The sequence below is a fragment of the Diceros bicornis genome, chromosome 2 (genome assembly GCF_020826845.1).
Source record: "Diceros bicornis minor isolate mBicDic1 chromosome 2, mDicBic1.mat.cur, whole genome shotgun sequence".
NCBI lineage: Eukaryota > Metazoa > Chordata > Mammalia > Perissodactyla > Rhinocerotidae > Diceros > Diceros bicornis.
Genome location: NC_080741.1, coordinates 35,001,827 through 35,024,124, shown reverse-complemented (window position 1 = coordinate 35,024,124; position 22,298 = coordinate 35,001,827). Strand labels below are relative to the sequence as shown.

The window sequence follows — 22,298 nt, the reverse complement described above, 5'->3', positions numbered from 1 at the left end:
TGGGAGGAATATGAATAACTTGTGGTGAGAGGGTGGACTCTGATAGATTTCAAAGTGCTTCGAATTCCTTCCTTCCTAGTATGCATACTGCTTTGCAATGTGACATTGCCTTCTATCATTAAGAGCTGAGCTTTTTTTCTATATCTTTGAATCTGATTGTCCTGTGACTTGCTTTGACCAACAGAGTATGGCAGAAGCAATGTTCTGTGACATCCAATCTGAGGCCTCAAGAGGCTTTGCAGCTTTTGCCTTCACTGTCTTAGAACCTGCAGTCACCTTGTGAGGAAGACAAGTCTAATCTCTCTGATAATGAAAGCCCACGTGTTGAGAGAGGTCCAGCTATCTCAATCTTCCCAGCTGAGCTCGGCTCCCAGCCAATGCACAAGTTGATGCAGTTGTGTGAGCCCAGGCAAAACCAATAGAATTACCCAGCCAAGCCACAGCATCACAAGAAATAATATACTGTTGTTTTAAGCTACTAAGTTTTGGGGTCATTTGTTACACGCTGTGGATAACTGATACACCCTTCCAATAAACTATTTTTCTGCTTAACTTAACCAGAGTGAGTTTTAGTTGTTTGCATCTGCACAAAGTTTTTATGGGGGATAAATGTGCTACTGTTTATAAAGGGCTTACCAAAAACCTGGCATGTAGTAAATGCTATTATCATATGAAATAGCTTCTAGATGCTTATACAAGGCAAAGTGTGGACAGTCCTTACAGGTCTGATAGACTGGTAAAAGGGGGGTACAAATGCATGAAAAAATATGTATGCCACTAAATCTCAGTTCCCTCAAATTCAAAATGAAGATATTTGCTAAATTATCTGTAAGTACTCGTCAAGCTCTAAAATCCCATAATTCTACACAAAATTGGCCAAACACCAACGTTGGCATATATCCTAGATGGATTCAAACCCATGCCTCAGTGGGTCTCAGCTGTGGAATAACACATGCCAATGTCTTCATGATCTGTTATGCGCTGTTCTGTGAGTACTTCATTTATTAACATCAGAGTAGCAATGAGATGTGTGGGCATCCCCCAGAGCGCCTGCATTTGTCACTTCCGGGGGCACCATCTATGATGTAGTTTATGTGACTGTTTTGGCTCCCAGGTAAAAATTTTTAGAATGTTTGCTCTGATTTTGTATGGAGGCAAGGCTGATTCTGTGTAGCATAAAGGATGAGAAGGAAGATACTGGTGGCAGCCTCTCCCTCTTCTGTACTTCACTGAGCAATTCATCTCTGACTCCAAATTTGCATATCCCATTCAGCAATGCATTTGCCCTGCAAGTGATAGAGTCCTCCCTCCTTAGAAGGCAGTTTAGATCATCTATTTTTACTTAAAGATGCTTCTTGGAGAGGTCTTACTGCCATTCCAAACAGCTTCTCAGTATATTCTTTTCAATCACATTTAATAAACTCCACAGAGGAGTTTTGGTAAGTATAGTTTTCTGCATTGGAGGGTGGCTACATGTGAATGTCACAGCAGGTGTGTTGAGGTGCCAAGGAGCTGAGAGTAATTGCCCTCTGCTCACCTAGAAGATGACCTACCAAAGGCCTAGGCTACGAGGCAGAACCCTGGGCATAGATGAGCCTCATATCAAAGTTAATCAACAGATCATGCAAATGAGGCACCCATTTATAGCATTTATTTAAATTTTCATTTAAATTGCTGGTTAAATGGAATACATTTAAAATCCTGAAGTCAACACTTGAGCAAATTGGTTTTAAAGCTATATATTAAATTGCAGCACACTGCAATTTAATACATGGTTCCAAGATAATTGCTTATTGCTTTAGGAGTACGAAATATGTGTCCAAATAGTTTAGTATGGTTGATGAGACACAAGAAGCAATATTTTCTTGTTTGCCTTTTTTTGGAAAAAGGTAGAATGTGGTAATTATCAACATGATGTCTGAACTTGGGCTGTCTGGCTTTGAATTCTGGCTTTATCACTTACTGGGTGTGTGATTTGGGCAATTCCCTTCATCTCTCTGGCCTCAGTTTCCCCACCTATAAAATGGACTTAATAAAGATATCTCCATCCTAGGGTTATTATGAAGATTAAATGAAGTAATCCGTATAAGGTGCCTAGCTCGGTACCTGATCCATTGTAAATATCCAATAAATGTCAACTGTTATTATTATTTTGTAAGTATAGTTACATTTTTGTTTCCTTTATGCTATACTACTACTAGAAGAGATAGTCACACAGGTGGCTTGCATTATATTTCTTTTTGGCAGTATTTTTCTAGACTCTTTTTGCTGCAACAGTACTCTACCCATTGACCTCAAGCATCCAGACTTATACTTAAGTGGGATATTAAAAAGAAGAGAGAAAAAATACCATATTTATTTTCTGACAGTAACTGAGTCACCTCCAAATTTTGGAGAACAATAAAAATAGATGAGAAACTCTGAGGGTCCAGAAAGTATGCTTAGTAAGGTGTGTCTAAGTTGCTTTAACTTTCCTTGGTTGGAAATGGCTACAGAAGCCAAGTTATTCACAGTATTAGTTATGGTTCTCTAGTTTCACAGAACACAGAATGACTCTTGCTCACTAGAAGAGGGAGTTTATTGGAAGGATCTTGGAAAACTCTGAGAATTAGAGAGAGAACTAAATAAGTATGCCTTGGAAAAGACAGAAGCCCACACAGCTCTGGAGATCTGGAATACTTGGGACTTGGAGATACCATAGAAGGGGGTGAACTTAACTGACGGTGCTGCCAAGACTGTGGCCTGGGGAGAAAGGTGCTTCTAGTGGGATGCTGGTTAGGCCAAAAATGCCCAAGGAAAAAAGCAAACTAAAAACAGGCATTCTTCCTACTCAGACTTACATCTCAGGAAACATAGGAGTCACCGATAAAGTAATGAGTCAAATCTGATGTTTCACAAATATATGTAGACAAGAAGCAAGATGAAGAATCAGAGAGGACAAGGAGCCAAGATGGCAGAGGAGGGAAATGCCAACAGGAGCTGTGACTACTGGAGTGGCAGTGGCTAATGAGGGAGAGGGAAGACACAGGGAGTACAGCTCCAGGGGAACACATTGCACCTTGGTGCAGTAGCTCCCGCTGAGCCAAATGGAAGCACACCGTCCACAGCCAAGTTCTCCAGCCTGGGGCTGAAGTTTACTATATGGGCATGCCAAATCCAGTTTTCTCATAGTCCTTACGAGCTGGTAGTTGTACCCATCAGAGAGGTCATAAGGTTTAGAGGTGGGATGGTGGGTGGAGGTGGTTTCAAGAGTTGCCTATCAATATGATAAGCCAAGACATACAACAGCAGCAAATATAGCTTGTCAAGTAATGTTTACTCGAGCAATAGGAGTAGATGTCCCTGGAAAACCTACTCTCCTGGAAAAATCAGGTTACCCAATTCCTGGCCTGGTGCCCCTGAAAGTAAAGCATTTTTGAAATTAAAAATAAATAAACAGGGTTTATGGTACACCATGCATTTATTGGCCATTGCTAGGGCACTAATAGCTATTTTTTTGGTTATTTCAGAGACTCCTTTCGGTAGAGCTTGTCCTCTCAGGGAATGGATGGTATTTATGGACCCAGCTCTTTTGTTAAATGGGGTGCCTTAGTGTTTAAGGTGAATCTGAATCATTTGACTGGCATCCCAGATATTAATACAACAGGATCTTATAAAATAAAACTCTGGGTGATGGGAACATGTTGCCTCCCAGAAATGTTATATGTTCATTCATGATTTGCAAGAGAGGATCTGACGCATGGATGCACAAAATTATTTTTTCCTACCTTATTCTGTCACATTTTCATCAAAAGATCATTTTACAACATAGACTTTCTGGAGGATAGATAAGCTATCCTATCCACGGACAGTTGTGGGTCTCATTAGAAAGACACGTGATTCCTGGCTTCAAGTTTGCAGTAGCACTGTTGTAGGGGAGAGGTTAAAATAAACACAAATCTACCATCCTATTATCTAGTTCATGTCCTCCCTCTCCCTGGCCTGGATTATTGCCTTCATATCTCCCCACCTCCAATTCTTGATTTCCCATCTGAACTGTACACCAATACCCACTTCATCTTTCTAAAGCACTCTTCTTCATCAGAAGTTCTCAGTGGCTTCCTATTGCCTACCAAGTAACATCTAAATTCCTCTGTCTCTATGAAAGTTCCTGCAAGATCAGTCCCCATGCCACCTTCTCAACAGTCACTTCTCCCATTTACAGACCCTACCCTTTGAACAAAAAGAACTTCTTGAGGTTTCCTGGACACAGACATACACATACATTTTTCCGCCTAGTTCATGATGCTTTTTTGTTATGAATGTCCTTGCCATGACCTTTGTTTCCACCCCGTCATAACCAATTACTGTTAATCAGTCAAAAATTTCAATATTCTACCTATACTCCACCACACGCTTACCCAACTTTCCCTTTTCCATTGGTGCCCATATCGCTATAGGGCTCTACCATTTCCCTGGTGGCTAAGGCCCCAGACCCAAGAGCCACCTTAGATTCTTTTGTTTTCTTGGCCTCCTACACCCAACTGATGAGCAAGTCCTCTTGGCTTTACTACCAAAATGTCCCCCATATTGCAACACTTTGCTACATCCCCACTGCTACCTTCCAGATCAAAGCCACCATTGTCTATTGCCTGGACTTCTCGTAGCCTCCTAAGCAATCTCCCTATTTCCACACTGCTCTCTGACAGTCTATCCTCTACATGGTATCAGAGCAATCTTTTATAAATGTAAACCAGATCATGTTACTGCTCTGTTTAAAACCCTTAAGTGGCTTCCTGTTGCTTTTAGAATAAAATATCCTACCTTATCTGCTTCCTGTCTATCTTTCCAAAGCTCACTTTATTGCTTCCTTCCCCTTGTGCTCACACTTGGGCCACACTGGTCTCTTTCTATTTCTTTAAGAAGCCAATTTATTGATTAATTTGCATTTTCTGTTCCTTCTTCCTGGACTATTCTCTTTCCACATCTTTTTACATGTAGCTTCTTCTCCTTTTTCATGTCTCAGTTCAAATGTCTCTTCAGAAATACTTTCCCCTGACCAGATCTAAAATAGCTCCTTGTTCTTGTTCTATCAAGTCGTTCAGGTAATTTCCTTTACAGCATCTATTAGAGTCTGCAATTATTTCAGTTGTTCATCTGTTTGCCCTTTTATTAACAGTGACTCCCATCCACCCCAAGTAAATGTAAATTTGTGTCTTTTCGTTCACTGTTCAGCCTCTAAAGCCTTACAAAGTGTTCTGAAGATAACAGGCATTGAATAAATATTTGCTGAAAGGCTGCAAGAAGGGCCGTCCTAAGTACCATCTAATTCAGGAGAACTTTCTGCTTCTCACATTCAGAAGCTCTTCTCTGGAATTTCAGTGGGTGTTTTGTCTGACCTCAAGTATCATACTTTATACCTTCCGGATGAGATTCCAGATATTCATAAACATGCCTAATTTTCCTTATTGGATTTTGAGGTAACCATCTGTGTGTCTGATTCATCTTTGAGTTTCCCACAGTGCCTGCCCCAATGTCTTGCACATAGTAGGTATTCAATAATATTTCATGAAGGCATAAAAAAAAAGTATCCACTCACTGTGGATTTCAAGAGTTTAATCCCAAAATGAGACTAAACGAGCAATTTAAATTTTTTCTTTCTTTTTTTCGCCTGTGGGTTCCCATCTCTAGCTGACTAAAGTTGTGAGCATAGTTTGCCATTTACTCCTTTGATTTCATATTTGTGGGCTGCATTGTGGAAATTATTCGATCTCTAAGTGGGCACTATGATTCTACTGAGTCACAGAGCTAGATTCAGAAACTAAATCCCTGCATTTGTTGCCATTACCCAAATCTTCAGAGCTCCTGTGGCCACTGCCTTGTATTATTGGTATTTTTAAATATCTGCTTATTTCCTGTAATCTTCTTCCTTGTGGGTTGTCCAAAGATACCCTCTCGTTGGTATGTTGGTTCTAAGACAACAAAAACGGCTTAAAACAGGTGTGACATTTGAAAGGGATGCAAACAATTTATGAGTCTGGCAGTATCTGGTACATCGCCTAAATTAGGCATCCACTCTTTTGAGCTTGGAATAGACACCTGAATTAGAAAACTCCAGAACAGAGGGATGTCTCTTCAACTTTTTTTTCAGCTCTATTTTCCTTCACCCTGGCTCCCGACATACTCTCTTTCTAGACTTTCAGCAACATGAGACTCTGTGTTCCTTATTTCTATATCTCCAGGCACCAGGTTGGCTAGGCCTTCATTAATTTATTAATTAACGCTATCCTGTTTCCCCAGGCTTTGCTTCTCACGCTTATCTTGGACTAGCCTAGTGGGCTCTCCACGTCCTGACCCTCAGAGATTGCTTGGTCCCCAACATCTCTTGCACAAGTTTTTGGAAGCATTCCTTGGCCTCCTGACCAGATGCCTGGATTCACTTTTGATCCATTGTTCCTCCTTTCTATCCTTTGGAAGCAAGCATTATTTTCTTATTGCTATTTGCTCTTAACAGTTAAAGTGTCTTGGATGGGAGACTTGGCTCTTACAGGCAGACTTTCTGACAAAGACCTAAGGCTATTAATTCTAACCTCAACCTGAGCCAACAGTGTAATGTGGGTGCCAAAAGAGAGTTCATATAGACTCAGTCACATTAAGAGTTACCACTCACTGTGTTCTTTCCTCTGGTCCTGGCATTTGCTCAGCATCTTGCATGCATTGCCACATTCAACCCTCCCAATGACTCAATGCAATAGGCATGGCTATTTTCCCCATTTGCCAGGTAATAAATCTGGATTGCATGGGTAAGGTCACAGCAGCACAGTTAGAATTTGGGCCAGGATCTGCCTGGCTTCAAAGCTTAAGCTTTGGAATCCACTAGGGTGCTAATGGAAGTCTTATTAATGGAATCATGGTAACTTAAGCATGGGAACTATGAATTCACTATATTTAGAGCTGGTGAGACCACACCTGGAGTTTTGTGCTATGCTTCATTTTATAAGATAGAAATAAAGTGACCCAGACTAGTGACCATGGGCTATCAGAAATCATTGAAGAAACTGGAACAGTTTTTTAACAGGCAAAAAAAAAAAAAAGAGAGAGAGAGAGATTTAGATGAGAGTTGAGGGAAGTCTTCACATATTTGTATTAGACTTTTGAGGAAGAGAAATTAAACTTGCTTTGTCTGCCCATTTATTGTAAAAGCCTTGTTGAAATGACACAAATGCATATTTGGATTTACTGTAAGGAAAAGCTTTGTGACCACTCCAGCTGTCTGTCAATGGAATTGCTACTTTAAGAAGTGATGAAGTTTTAAAATTATTATTATTATTTATTACTACAGATATTCAAAGAGAAGATAAGTCTTCTAATTCAGAAATCTTCCCTGATACTTCAACTTCTCCTATAACTCTAAGCCTTAACCCCAAATGTCTATGTTGTTTATATTTAAAATATGTTATTGTTGTCTTTCTCATGGCACTTGACACCTGTTATCTTCTGTTTTAGTTATTCAGTCTCCTGAGGCTCTCAGTTACTGGGGACAGGAACTCAGTCCAATTCATCTTGCTGCCATTATTAACATCCTAACATTGCCTTGCAAATTGTAGACGCCGATAAAGCAGAATCTTGTTGCTCCTTTGTAGAACTTCACATGTTATTTACCCCAGTTTCACTACTTACTAGCTCTGTGACCTTGGGCAAGCCAATTAAACCCTCAGTTTCCTCAACTATAAAACTGAGCAACTGAGTGGAGTTTTTGTGACAATTAAATTTGTTAAATCTATAAAACTTTTAGAACAGAGCCTGGCCCATAGTAAGTGCTATATATGTATATGTCTTGCACTATTGTAAATTTTCAGCATTTAACTGTCCAATGAGACTGAGATTCTCAAGGAGATGATCCAATTCATGTCTTCAGCATCCATTTTAGTGTGTGGCACATGGTAGGTGATGGATACATGTTTGTTGACATGAATATATAACTATTAAAGAATGAGAGAGAGGCAGACAACTGAAGATGTTAGATTTTGGAAAGACCTTAGAGGTCACCCAGAATAATGATTGCTAAACCCACCTGCATGTTAGTATATTCTAGTGCTATTGGTGTAAGTTAGAGTGCTTGCAAAATTTTGAGATTCTAGGCCCCAGTCTGGAACAAAATCTTTTGCGTAGCAACTCAGGAAGCTGAATTTTAGTCTTCCCAGGAATTTTCTGGCAGCCAGCCAAGTGCTTTCCAAAGATTGTCTCCTATTTTATAGATGAGGAAACTGTGGCCCCGAGAGGTTGTATTATACCAGGATCCAGAGCTTGGGAGTGACCAGGTGAGACTAGAACTCAGCTCTCCTGCATGTCTAGGCCACTGGGTTGTGGAGGGGATTTTTGGACTGTATGAAAGGGTTAGAGAAGATGACTTCCAAGATAACTATACAGTCAGCCAGTCAGTCCTCAGAGAGTTGTTGATTGCCTGCTAATGTCAACTGCTAAACTGTTTTCTGGAATGCCTAGAAGAATGAGACATAGATCCTTTTCCGCTAGGAGTTTACAATCCGATGCAAGAAATAAAACCTCTACACAGATAACCACAGTGCATGGTGGAAACTGACAAGGCGAGAGGTCTGGACAGCTGCCCACCCAGCATGGGCTAAACTGCTTGGCTGCCATCTTGTGTTCTAAACATTGTGGCAGGAAATTCTACTCTCTTCACAGGGGCAATCTCCTGCCAATGTGGCCCCCTCTTCCCACCCTTCCACAGGGGACAAGTCACCAGGCACTTGGTCTAGAGGTCATTACCCTGGTCATTTGAGCACTCTGAGGAGACCCCCCTTTCTACTGTCATAGCTTACTGTCACATGCAAATTTCACTTTGCTCTTAGGCATTTATATATCTAATAAATATTATTGATTGTCTACTACTAGTAGCTAACGTTTATTGAGTTTGCTAATATTAATAACATTGAGTGCCCACTATGTACTAGGCACTGTTTTAAGTCTTTATCTGTATTAATTCATTTAATCCCATGTCAAAGGAAGAGCCCACCTCTCTATACCTGAAACAATATTTGAAGCTGAATTTATTGTTTGTTAAGCAGACAAAGCTCTCTTTGAACAAAACAAAAGTTGTTCTTATGCAGAATTTTGGAAGGTGTTGAGTTGAGGAGTTGGTGGAAATTCAGAAGTCAGAGTGTTTAGGGGTTGACTGACCTTCACATTTGGAAGTGTGGTTCCTAGAGTGAGACTTGTTGATGTACTGACTCTCAGAAGTTAAATGACTATAAAAAAGGAGAGGAGAGAGCATAGAAAGAGAGTGGCTGCAGTGAAAAGAATGGAGAGGAGAGGAAAGTGAAAGCCTCTCGTCTATGGTTTCTTGAATAATCCGGAGGACACAAACTCAGTTTTGCCTAGTTGACCCTGTTCCTCAGGGTCTTCTTTCAGTCCCTGCTGTCTCTTGTCTAGCCCTTGAATTGTGTTCTGTGTCTGCCCCATCTCTAGCCATGAGTGTTTCATGCTCAGTTAGATCTGGTAACCTGCAATGGCGTCTCAGAGGAGGGGCACATTATCACTGGCTGGTTGAAGAATTAGAGAAGGCTTCTTTTATTTAATAGCCAACAAATGTCTGTCGAACTCCTACAAACTGCCAGGCACTTTCTGGATGCTGCAGAAACAGAATCGAAACTGACAGACACAACCTCATGCTCTCATAGAGCTTAACCTCTATTGGAGAGACAGATATCTAAACAAATAAATGAATAAATACATATCATGTATCACAGGGTGATCACTGCTCTTGAGTCAAATAAAGCAGAGAAAGAAGGTGGGGAGAGAAGTGGTTGCAGTTTTAAATAGGGTCGTCAAGGAAGGCCTCACTAAGAAGATGATATTTAAGGAAAGAGTCAAGGAATAGTGAAGAAGCCAAAATGGGTGGAACTTGGTGAGCTTGGATGACGGTAATAGATGAGGTTTGAGGTCCGAGAGATAATGGGGAAAGGGGCTCATTTCGGGCCTTAGGGATCATTATAAGGACTTTGACTTTTAGTGTGATGAGATGAAGAGTCATTAAATGGTTTGAGTAGGGGAGTCATCATGTGATCTGACTTATCTTTTCAAAAGAACATACGAGCTACTATGTTAAGAATAGTCCACATGGCACGCAGGGCAAGGTTGGAATCTGGTGGGTTAGTTGGAAGGCTACTACATTAATCTAAGCATTTGCTGGTGGTAGGGGAGTGAGTGATGAAAAGCAGTCAGATTCTGCATATATTCTTCATGGAAGCATCCTCCAATTGAAAGGCTGCAGTAGTAACCACTATAAACTCTAGCAGTTAGATCAGAAGTCCTGAATACACGTTCACAGAAGATCACAGCTTGACCCACTGTACAATTTCCAGAGGGCCTTTTCCAATCTGGGCAAATGCAGGGGAAGGAAGAGGCACATCATCACATCTGGCGATAGAAATGAAACATATCTATCAAGAAAAGAGGCATAATCTATACCTAATCCTTTACAGTTTTTTTAAAATAATATTTTCTCCTAGATAATTGTATGAATTATGGGGATTTTTTTAATCAATTGCTGCGGAGACAGAGATGATTTTAATTTCAATTTCACTGCTATTCTGGTTGCAAGTGGGTGTTTGACGTTTCTTTGCGTGTGTATGTGTGTGAAAGAGAAGGAGAGAGAGAGAGAAATTGAGAAGGAGAGAGAGAGAGAATGAGAGAGACTCTGAGAGGGCTACAGAGTGGCTGCTATTCACTGGGCAATAGAAACCTGAAACCCTACCAATGAGGTTAAAAAAACTTAACTTTTTCTGTGTGCTTAATAATAGTACTGCCTACTGACATAACCAGGGTTCCCTGAATAATTGCCCTCTTTTCCAATTTATTTTTAGGACCTAAAAATTTTGGGGAGGAAAGTGCCTTTAGGTATAGAGCATTTCTGTCTAAAAGCTCATTTCCGACATTTGGCCCTAAACCATGTTAAATACATCCTTTCGAGTGAAAGTGAAGGATGGAACTAAAATTCATCGTTGGAGCTCTGGATGGTTTACCCTTCAGTGTGAGGATAAAAGATTGGTCCTTTGCTGCAGATTCCATCTTTCCCACATTGGGGAATCTTCCTGTGACATATTTATCTGCCTCCGCGGACGCCATTTGAGTTTGCCAGTAATAGAATTAAAGGATTTATAAAACCACAGAATTTTTCCAAAACATTTAACTTTGAGGAGAAGACGGACTCTAAGGCATAATAAATGTTAATACTGTTAAAGCCCTCAGTAAGTATAAAAATATTTGAAATACATATAGACCGTCAGCATATTTAAGGTAGATTTACAAAGTATGTAAAGCAATGCACTGTGCTGGGTGTGGGGCTGAAAAATACTTTTTAAAACTGTTTCTGTAAATTTCTACAACTCAAAGAACATGAGGAAAGAGATACTGATTAGAAAAAGAGAATACTAGTGAATCAAAGCTTATGGCAGATATTGGTTGAATATCTGGATTTAGTTGCCAGAATTATTTTTGTGGAGGGCTATTTTGGGTAGGCAGTAACCTTTATTCTCAGATATAGATTTTCATGTTGACTCTTAACCTTTAGTCACTGACTGGCAGTTGTACTGTCCTGAAAATGTTCTGTTCCATCCTTCTGCCTGTGCTTAAACTGCAAGTTTGAAAAGTTTAAAGGCATTACATATGGGTTTACACAGATTATCATGCTGCTCACGTTCATTTATCCTCCTTTCAGTAGGAAATGACTGAGTAGATTTAAGGAGGGGCTCTCAGGGACAAGGCAGTGTCTGTGATATCAAAGGTCATGTAAACATAGGCTTAAAATGTAAAATTAAGAGGGACCAGCCCAGTCCCGTAGTGGTTAAGTTCACGGGTTCCACTTTGGTGGCCCGGGGTTCGTGGGCCCAGATCCTGGGAGCAGACTTAAGCACTGTTCATCAAGCCATGCTGCAGCAGCATCCCATATACAAAAATAAAGGAAGATGGGCATAGATGTTAGCTCAGGGACAATCTTCCTCACCAATAAATAAATTAAATAAATAAAACAAATAAATAAATAAAATTTTTAAAAACTGTAAAATTAAGGGAAGTGACATGTCAATATTGTTTTTTCTTCTTATAAATGACTTATTAAAAGGAAATATATGGCAATCCTTAAAAAATTACAAGAGGGTGTGGGTGCATGAAATAGACATGGGCTTGTGTTTACAAAGATCTTTTTGCACGTGCGTTTGAAAGGTGCTTGCAAAAGTGAGTGAAATGTGTTGGATTTACATTTCTTGAGCTCTTCCACACTCCCTGATGCTAAACAAGATGCTGCAGGAATGGAAAATAGAACTTTCTTTCCTTGACTCTATCACGCCATTGGGCACCATAAGAAACTGTCGGCTTCAATGCCCCAAATGCCACCTGAAGTCGGGAGGCTGATCCATGTTTTTGCCTATGTTTTGTTGTGTGCTCTAATTAGATTCTCTCTCAAACACAATTTGTTTGTGTGCTTCCAGGAGATATTGATCAAGAAGAGATGGTTCCAAGTAGGAAGAGTGCTGTTCTCGTGGATGGCTTCATACTGAATGGTCCCACAACAGATGCAAAAGCGGGAGAAAAATTTGTTGAAGAGGCCTGTAGGCTAATAATGGAAGAAGTGGTTTTGAAGGCTACAGATATCAATGAGAAGGTAGGGATAAAAGCCTATGAGAAATCCCAGGAATGGGAAAGATAGGTTTTTTCCAAATCTGGATGGCTAGATATAAAGAAAACAGGAAGCATGTGCTTTAATTTCCTCTACACATTTGTTTCAAGGGGATGCCCTATACCAATGTTTGCACCTGCCCCCCTCCAACCCCCACCCAGTATCTGCTTTCCTGGAAGGGTTGACTCCTAACTGTGCCAGCCATCATTTGTTGGGAGACTGGCTGAGGTTCCAGAACTTAACCAGATAAGGCTGTGAAACACAGGGACGAAGCTTTCTGCCCTAGATAATAATATAGATTATAAATAACCTGATGATCTGATTTATACACTCTCTAAAACACACTTTGCTCCTTATCTTTTTGTGCAATGCTTTATGTTGCTAGTAAAAACTAAGCAGAAGGTAGAAACGGGTGTGAAAAGTTTTTAAATTTATCTGAGGGTCCTTACCAGAAGCTTGTCTGAACTTAGGCTCGAAATCTTGGATTGTTAAGTCTGACTTCTGACTGGTATCAGCTATTGGTTCTAGGTTTCAAATTCAGGCTCCGATTTAGATTCAAAAAGATATTGGAACTGTACTAATAACATCTACTCTTAAGGGTACAATGTGCCAAGTGTTGTTCTAAGGACTACTTCCCATGTAGTTGTGTATTTAACCCTTAACAACCCCTGAGAGGCAGGTCTTATTTATCAACTCTGGTCTAGAGACGAGGGAAAAAATGAGGCACAAAGAGGTCAGGTACCTCGCCCAAGATCACATTCTAGTGGTTATCATATAGCCCACACTAAAATCTGAGCAGTGAGGCTTCAGAGTCTGTGCTTTTAACTACTCCTCTATATGCCTCTGAAAATCCCTGAATTACCCTTTATCACATTGATCACCTTTCATATTAGAATTGGATTATGAACAAATGAATATATAGGATAGATTTTTATTCCAATTCTATTTTTCAGAAAGAAATGTCATTAAAAAATTTTTGTAATATGAAGTGGTATTTATTCTGAATTTTTGATCATATGCATTTGGGAAAATTAATAGAAAAATAGATTGAAATGACCCATGAACTTAGAAGAGTTATGTTCAAGGCAAAATCACTGATGGTATTTCCTGATTATATATTTATAATTGCATATTTTCTGATCTTATCTGTACTGGTGAAATATTTTGGACCTACTTTGCTTTGGAGCATACTGCTTCTCTGGTAAGAATTTTTTTTTAATTGGCTTTTATTCAGTCATTAAATATTAACTGAGTGTTAGGCATTATATTCAGCCCTGGGGGATATAAAGAAAAATAAGATAAAGGCTCAGCTTTGAACTGAACTTATAATCTAATTGGAAGGGTAAGTTTTTATTGGAAAAGAGAACAGGCGGTTCTAGTAAGAATGTGGTAAATACCCTGTGATTGGGCTGACTTTGGGGATTTCACAGAGGAGTGGGCACTTTGAGCTTTGTGTGGAATGTGATGGTTAAGTAAGATTTTGATGGACAGAGAGAAGTTGGCCCATGTGTGTTTGAAGAAAGCAGGAAGGAAAGTAATGGAAAGTGAGTTGCAAAAGGACAAGATGTATTTATCAAAGCAAAGGGACCCATTTTGCCTAGAAAGAAGGGTTCATATAGGGAACCAATGGGAAATCAGATGAGAAGGGGAGGCTTAAAATCCTAAGTTACCAATTAAGGAACCACAAGTGGATCACAATATAGTAGATGTGCAGGCTATCCATGTGAAGTTGAACTGAAAGCTATGTTGGGGTTGAGGGAGGGAGGTGAAATTTTTATGCTACTGACTTAGACTACTTTGTCGGAGAACCAACAGGGCACCATTAAAAGATGACCTGAGGATACATCTCTACACTTAGTGAGATGATTACTTGTAGTGCCCTCTCTTGTAGATGCTCTTTTATTAAAATTGAGTTATAATTTACACTCAGCAAAATTTACTGCTTTTGGTGTGCAGTTCTGTGAGTTTTGGAAGGTTGTGTAACCATCACCACAATCAAGATATAGAATGGTTCCATCACCCTCCAAATTTCTCTGTGCTCTATAGTCAACCCCTCCCATCCCCTTTAGCCACTGGCAGCAACTGATCTGTTTTCTGCCCCTGAGGTTTTTGCCTTTTCCAGAATGTCAGATAGATGGAATTGTATCACAAGCAGATGTTTCAGTCTTGCTATTTTCTCTCAGCAAAATGCATTTGCGATTCATCCATGTCATTGTGTGTGTCAGTAGTTATTCCTTTGATTGTCCCGGTCACTTTTGATTTACCTCTGCCTATGATGGTTCTAACATCAGAGTTTAAATTCATGCCTCTTGTCCAACTTGGTATTTCCTCCTGCTTCCCCCAACCTCCCACCTCCTGGTCTTCTCGTTTCCTGACTACCCCGTCTCTCTCTTCCCCTCCGCAGCCAAACTTTTTTAAGATTGTCTACGCTCCCTCTCTCTCTCCCTCCCTCTGTTTCCTCACCTCCTACATCCTTACTTCATGGCAATCTGGCCTCCACTCCCACCTCTCTAAGTCAAGCTGCTCTTGCCAAGAACACCTCCTTGTTGATAAATCCCACGAGCACTTCTCGGTCTTCATCCAATTCAGCTTCCCAGCAGGATTTGATGGTGATGGCCATCTTCTCCTTCTTAAAACATTCTTTTTCCTTTGTTTTAGTTGCACTAAACTCTTCCAGGATTTTCCCTGCCTCTCCGGCTTGTCCTCCACCTCACGAGTGAGCACCTCTCCCTTTGCCCATTTCTTAAGTGCTGGTGTTGCCCAGGTGAGATCGGCACGTTTTCCTCATAACTGTAGGTTCTCTCTAAGCCGTGTCATCCATGTTATGTGACCAGAATGTACGCCTGGAACTCTGTTCTTGATCTGTCACGAGAGCTTCAGACCAACTGCTACACCCATTTTGGATGTCCTGAAAGGTCTTAAACTAAATATGTTCAAAATTTATCATCCCCATACCACTCACAACTAGATTCTTCTTCCCATCACCACCATCAACCCAAGTGTGCAAGCTAGACACCTCAGTATTATCCTGGGCTCATCCTTCTCCCTCATCCTTACTATGTAATTTATTTCCAAGTTCTATTGATTCTGCATTTTAAATATCTCTAGAAATACTTCATTCCTATGGCATCTACTTCTCGTCTAGACTACCACAACCTTCTCTTGCCTGGTTTATTACAGTAACCTCTTATTTCCAATTTTACTTGAATCTCCATATAGCAACTAAAGCTATTGTCTGAAACACAAATATAATCATATCATTCCCCTGGCCAAAACATTTCAGTGGCTTCCTTAGAACCAAATTCAGACTTTGTAACATGCCACAGAAAGCCTGTCATAATCTGAGTCTTGTTTATCTCTTCATTCATTCATTCATCACATCTTTATTGAGAACCTCTTATATGGCAGGGTCTGTGTTAGTTACTTGGGACCAGTGAGCAAACAGACTTACATCTCTGCTCTCAAGGAGATTATGTAGGTCATAATAAATGAATTACATAGTATGTTGGAAGGTGATAAGTGCTATGGAAAAAGGAAGAGTAGAAAAAGTTAGCAGGGATTGATGGAGAGGGGGTAATGCGCACCTTGTGATTTTACATGGGGAGTCAGGATTGCTGTCGTTGAGAAAGTGATGTTTGAGCAGAGTTTTGAAAGAAATGAGGAAGTTAGGGATGAGGCTATTTGTGGGAGGAGGATTCCAGGCAAAGAGCACAGCCAGTGCAAAGACCCTAGGGTGGAAGTGTGCCTGGTGCATTTAAGGAACAGCAAGGAGGCCAGCGTGGCAGGCAGAGTCAACCAGGAGGAAAGCAGTGCTAGATGAGACTACAGAGGAAACACCACCGGGGAAAGCAGATTAAACAGAATTGCTTCAGGTCATTGTAAGGACTTTGGCTTTTACTCTGAAGGAAATGAGGAGCCGTTGGAGGCATTTGAGCAGAGGAACGACCATGGCTTAGATTTAAGTGGATCATTCTGGATTCTGGCTGCCAGGTTGATAGTAGACCATATGGGGCAAAGGTACAAGCAGAGGGACTAGTTAGGAAGTTATTTCAGTATTCCATCTTTACTTCTTGCCTCTCCCTTCCTCAAACTTGGTGTTCTAGCCACCCCAAACTTACTTCATTCTTCATAAGTGCCACGAGCTCCCTTATATTTCAGCCTTGTTACTTCTGTTACTTCTACCTAGGATGCCCCTTGCATTACCCCAACACTTAATCTTTGCCTGGTTCACTCTACTCTTATTTCGTGTAACAATTTAGATATCAGTTCCTCCAGGAAATCTTCGACCTTCCAAATCTAAGATGGGTCCCCTCATTTGTTCCAAAGACATCAACATTACTGTCCTAGCTCTTTTCATGCTGAACTGTGGTTGCATGTTTAAACCTCTGTCTCTTCCATTTGTCTGGAAGCTTCCAAAGGGTGGGGTCCAAGATTCCAGTATCCTCTCAACACCAGGCTCTAGTGGGTGCTCGGTTAACTGTGCCGTTGCTGAATCTCCAGGTGTGTGAATGGCGGTCTCCTGAACAGCTGAAACAACTTCTTGATTTGGAGATGAGAGACACAGGAGAGCCACACCACAGGCTGCTGGAGCTCTGCCAGGATGTCATTCGCTACAGCGTCAAAACCAGTAAGAACTTGAATGTACTTCCTTGATCTGTATCTCTAACAAGTTCTTACGTTTTCTTAAGCATGTGTTTACCTCATAGTACAGCTGAGTTATGACAATGTTTATGGGATGATACACCTGAATCAAAAATATTGGTTCTGATATTTTTATAACGGTCCATTTAGACCATTGACAATACAGAGTTGTTGTCAAGACAACGTGGATGGACATTGAGCGTATTATGCAAAGTGAAATAAGTCAGAGGGAGAAGGTCAAATACCGTATGATTTCCCTCATTAAGTAGTAGATAATAACAACAACAAACAAACACGTAGAGACAGAGATTGGATTGGTGGTTACCAGAGGGGAAGGGGGGAGGGAGGAGGGCGAAAGGGATAATTCGGCACATGTGTGTGGTGATGGGTTGTAATTAGTATTTGGGTGGTGAACATGATGTTATCCATGCAGAAATAGAAGTATAATGATGTACACCTGAAATTTATACAATGTTATAAACCAATGTTACTGCAATAAACAAAAAATTAAAAAAAAAAGGATAAATTGATAGAAAACTTGTTGGTGTTAGGGGTCATATATACATACCATCTGCTCCTTGGCAATCCCCATCCTCCATTTTATAATCAAGACCATATGTTATGACTGCTACTTATTGTTTCTTTTGTTGGTCCAAACTGGAAAATGATATTTTGATTATAGAATTTGTTAAGGGATTTTAAATCTTGATGGCCCAGAATATGCAAAAAAAAAAAAAAAAAAAGAAATGTTCGAAAAGCTGTCTTTACCGTAAACAAGAATAGATTTATTTGGAAGATACTGATTAACTCTTGGCAGTTGGTAATTACCAAATTATTTTATCAAATCTAGCAGGATCAAAAAATAAAAACCTTCAGGAAGGTATAAGAAAAATGAATACATGGTAAGTTTTTGCTGTTATCCTGTCACGATAATGCTTAACCACCATGATCTTTTGTAAATGCAATAACATGATATCAGTCTTGTGCTGAAGTACTATAGCAACTTATTGTTAATATCCTATACACCCAGTGAACAAGTCTCAAAAGTAGAATAGCTTTCCAAAATATGCATTTTTCGGTGTGATGTAAAGGTAATCTAGTGCTTAAGACCATACAGGCATTATCCTTTGTGAATTCTGACACTGAACTAAATTTAGTGGAAAGAACATAATAAAATCCTGGCTAAAAATAATTGGTTTATATTCCATTGGGAAAGTCTGGTGTATGTATCAAAAACCCAGTTAGCATTTCAAAAGCAGAGATACATATCTTATTATTGTAGTGCATGTCAGAAGTGTAGAATGACATTTAATGCAGTAGATTTTTCAGTTTGCTGGATATTTTCCATAATGTTACCATGGAAATCAATCATAAATTAACACGGAACTAAAAAAAAAAAAATCTTATTAAAATTACTTGTAGCAATGTCTGGTTTCCTTTACCAGATTAGAAGAAGTTTTCCATGTTTTATTTGAAAAGACATTTTCTTTTGAGACTTTTGTTTTTTATTGAACCCCTAGTTTAAAGAGAAAAAAACTTAAAACCAAATGCTATGAGTTGTAACGAGAGGTCACTAACTAAAATGGTTCCCAAATACTCAAATTTAGAAATAGACCTCCCGCCTCTTTGTCCTTTGTCGTGCTGGGCTTCCTATGATTGAGAATGTCAAGCCAGTTAGCCTGTTGTTGGGTGTGAATATTCACACTGTGGAAAGCCAAGAACCTTTATGAGACCTTTCACAGGAGGAGAAAAAAATAGAAAGTTGGAACTGAAGTTGTCTGAGTCTTAAAGGCGACTGCCTTTGAAATAAGTTGAATCAGAAAGTTTATGTAAGCTGCACGCTGAGTCACATCTTACTCCATCTACATAATGCCAGTTGCATTATGAAAAATGGTCCAATCTGAAAAATGCAAAGGCCACTCACTGCTGGTAGCCTCAAGTGAACCCTGTTGGTGAGTGAAATGCGTTTAAATGTAGGGAAGTTAATACTGATATTTTCAGAAGACAAAGGTAGCAGGCTTTGACACTTGTATTAAGCAGTGTTCAAATAACCCATTTTTCAAGCATTCTGGTTTAGGCCTTGGTTGTAGAAAAAAAGGAGCAGATAAACCAACGCTCTTAAAAGAGTGTTCAAATTTTGCTTAGAAACATATTAGTATTCTATAGAAAGAACTATAAGATGGGTCGTCAACATTTCTTTCCCTTGTACATAATTAGATTTTGTATGCTCTTTTAAAATTGGGCTTAATTTACATTCAGTCCAAGTGGACAAATCTTAAGTGCTCAGCTCGATGAATTTATACATACCTGTACGTAAGTAACTGTCACCCAGATTGAAAAACAAACCTTTCCCACCTCTCCAGAGGATCCCTCAAGCCCCTTCCCAATCAATATCTCCTTCCTGAAGGCATGCAGAATTCTAGTCTCTATCTCCATAGATCAGCTTTGCCTAATATTGAATGTCATGTAAGTGGAATCATACAGTATATATTCTTTTGTGTCGAGTTGCTTCATTGTCTGAAAGATTCATTTGTGGTATTGCTGTATCAATAGTTTCTTTTCTTTTTTATTGCTGCATAGATGAATATTCTGTTTAAATTTACAGACCACCCAAGATTTTTCAACCAGTTGTACGCTGGACTTGATTATTACTCCTTGGTGGCCCGATTTATGACAGAAGCATTAAACCCAAGTGTGTAAGTACCATTTTACTAGAATTTTACACCCAACATGGATTAGAGATGTTTTTAAGTAGATAAAATTTTACATCATGAATTTCTATTTAATGGTTTCATTTGCACAGTGTCGTCATAAATAATGGAGTAGTCTTATGACACTTAGCAGTATTAAAGAGCTGTTTGATTTGATAGTGGTACTGTGAGATGGGTAAGGCAGGCATTGTTATATCCTCTCAACAGATGAGAAAATTGATTGAGCAACTTTTCATTCATACCTGCATGAAAAGCCATGTCTGTGCTAAGTGCCAGAGAGAAACTTTGAATAAAAACAAACCTTGACTTTGGCTTCATGGAGCAAAAAAATCTAGTGAGATAGAGATGCTGATTGAAGTGATCCACAAAAATTAATGTAAAATTCAAATTCTCATGTGAAGAAGAGGTGCATGATGCTATAAATATAAATGTGATATCTTTTCCTAGTTGGGAGCTCAGGGAAGTCTTCTCTGAGGAAGTGATAGCTAAGAACTGAAAGATGAGTAAAAGTTAACTAGGTGAAAAGAGGAGGGATGAGTTCCAAACAGAGGGAACAGCATGTACAAAGGCCCTTTGGCAGGAGACAGCAGGACATATGCTAAGAAGTGAAAGGTCAGTGTGGGTGTAGCTGAGAAAGCTATGGGGAGTGTAGTGGAGGATAAAACTGGAGAGATAGATAGGAGGCAGGCATGTAGGACCCAGTGGGCCATATTTATGAGTTATTCTAAGTACGATGGAAAGCCATTGAAGGTCTCTAAATCATTAGGTGCCATTTGCTTATTGAAAAGATCACTGGAAATATGGAGAGTGGATTGGAGGTGACCAGTTAGGAGGGCATTATCTTAGCCGGGTGAGAGATGATAGTAGCTTGGACTTAGACGAAAGTGGTAGAAATAGAGAGAAAAAAAATGTGTTTAGAAGATAAAACAGGAAGGACTGGATAATATATTGGATCTTGGAAGTGAGACGAGGGGGAGGTTTATGAGATGATGCTGGGTCTCTGGCTTTCATAGCTGGTTGGTGGTCACGTTATTCATTGAGATGAGAAGCGTTGGAAGAGGGGACTGCTTTTCAAGTATACGATGGAAAGGCAAGAGCAAGAAGTCAATTTTCAACTGTGAGCATTTGAGCTTGCAGCAACTTCGAGATATCCGAGAGTATATATCAACCAAGCTGAGAGATATACGGGCCTGGAATTCTGATATCTCTAGGAAGGGTATACATTTAGGAGTTATTGGTGAATTGATTGTAACTGAAATAGTAGGTATAAATAAGATTCCTTAAGTCAGTGATTCTCAATACTGCTCATTAGAATCAAACTGGAAATTTTTGTAAAAAGATATTGAGGCCTGTGTCCCACTCCAGACCAATTAAATCTGAATTTCTATGGGTGTGTCCCAGGCACTGGTATATTTTGAAAGCTCAACAAGTGATTTTAATGAGCAGGATGGAGACACTTTGAATAAAAACAAACCAGGAGATGGAGAACCACTGCCTTTGGGACCTAGTATAGAGTGAGGAGAGAAGAGGGCTGGGGACTGGGCCTTGAGGTCATCTAATATTTAATGGCTAGGAGGAGCAGGATCAGCCTCCAATGGAGACAGAGAAGAAGGAGAAAATCAAACAGGAAGGCATGGAAGCCACAGAGGAGAGTTTACCTAGTGCCACATGTTGCTGAGTATTTAACTAAGACAAAGACCAAAAAATGTCCCCTGGGTTAGCAACATGGATGTCATGGGTGACTTTAGTTAGAGAATTTTTGGCAGAGTAATGGGAGATGATATCAGGTTACAATGGGTAGAAGAGTTAAGTGGTAGATAAATCAGATCAAACAGTAAAATTACATAATTCTGTGAACCTTTTCTTATATGTCCTGACTTTTCTAACTCCTCATCGGGGCAGGGTTCTTTTATCTGATATATTTAGACATTTTTGAAGTGTTAAATTGCTGCTAAGCTGAACAATCCACTCAAAAAGTGACCAAGCCGTGAGAGCATTCTATGGTGACCTCTCCTCTACCTCCAGGCCCATTACCCAGGTTTACAGTCAAGCTAGTTTTCAAAGACAGGTTAATATTAATTTTTTTCTTACAAAAAAGTGAATGATTATTTCACTTATATTTGTAGGTCCACATAAATGTATACACTTTTTTCAAACTTTGGGTGTGTGTAAACTGGTTTCATACCACGGTGGAAACAGAACATATCTTGTTTGTCAAATGACATGTCTGTAGTGAACTTGGCACATAGAAAGCTGATACATGATAGATA

The 22,298-nt window shown here is 39.7% G+C and overlaps 1 protein-coding gene across 1 annotated transcript in view; it reads left to right on the top strand.

Annotated features, from left to right (window-relative positions):
* GADL1 (glutamate decarboxylase like 1) overlaps positions 1-22,298 on the top strand; it is a 154,265-nt gene that overhangs the window by 16,988 nt on the left and 114,979 nt on the right. The window contains exons 2-4 of the mRNA XM_058567403.1: positions 12,489-12,661; positions 17,177-17,303; positions 19,923-20,013. Coding sequence (XP_058423386.1) covers positions 12,489-12,661; positions 17,177-17,303; positions 19,923-20,013 — 391 coding nt within the window. The remainder of the gene's footprint in view (positions 1-12,488; positions 12,662-17,176; positions 17,304-19,922; positions 20,014-22,298) is intronic.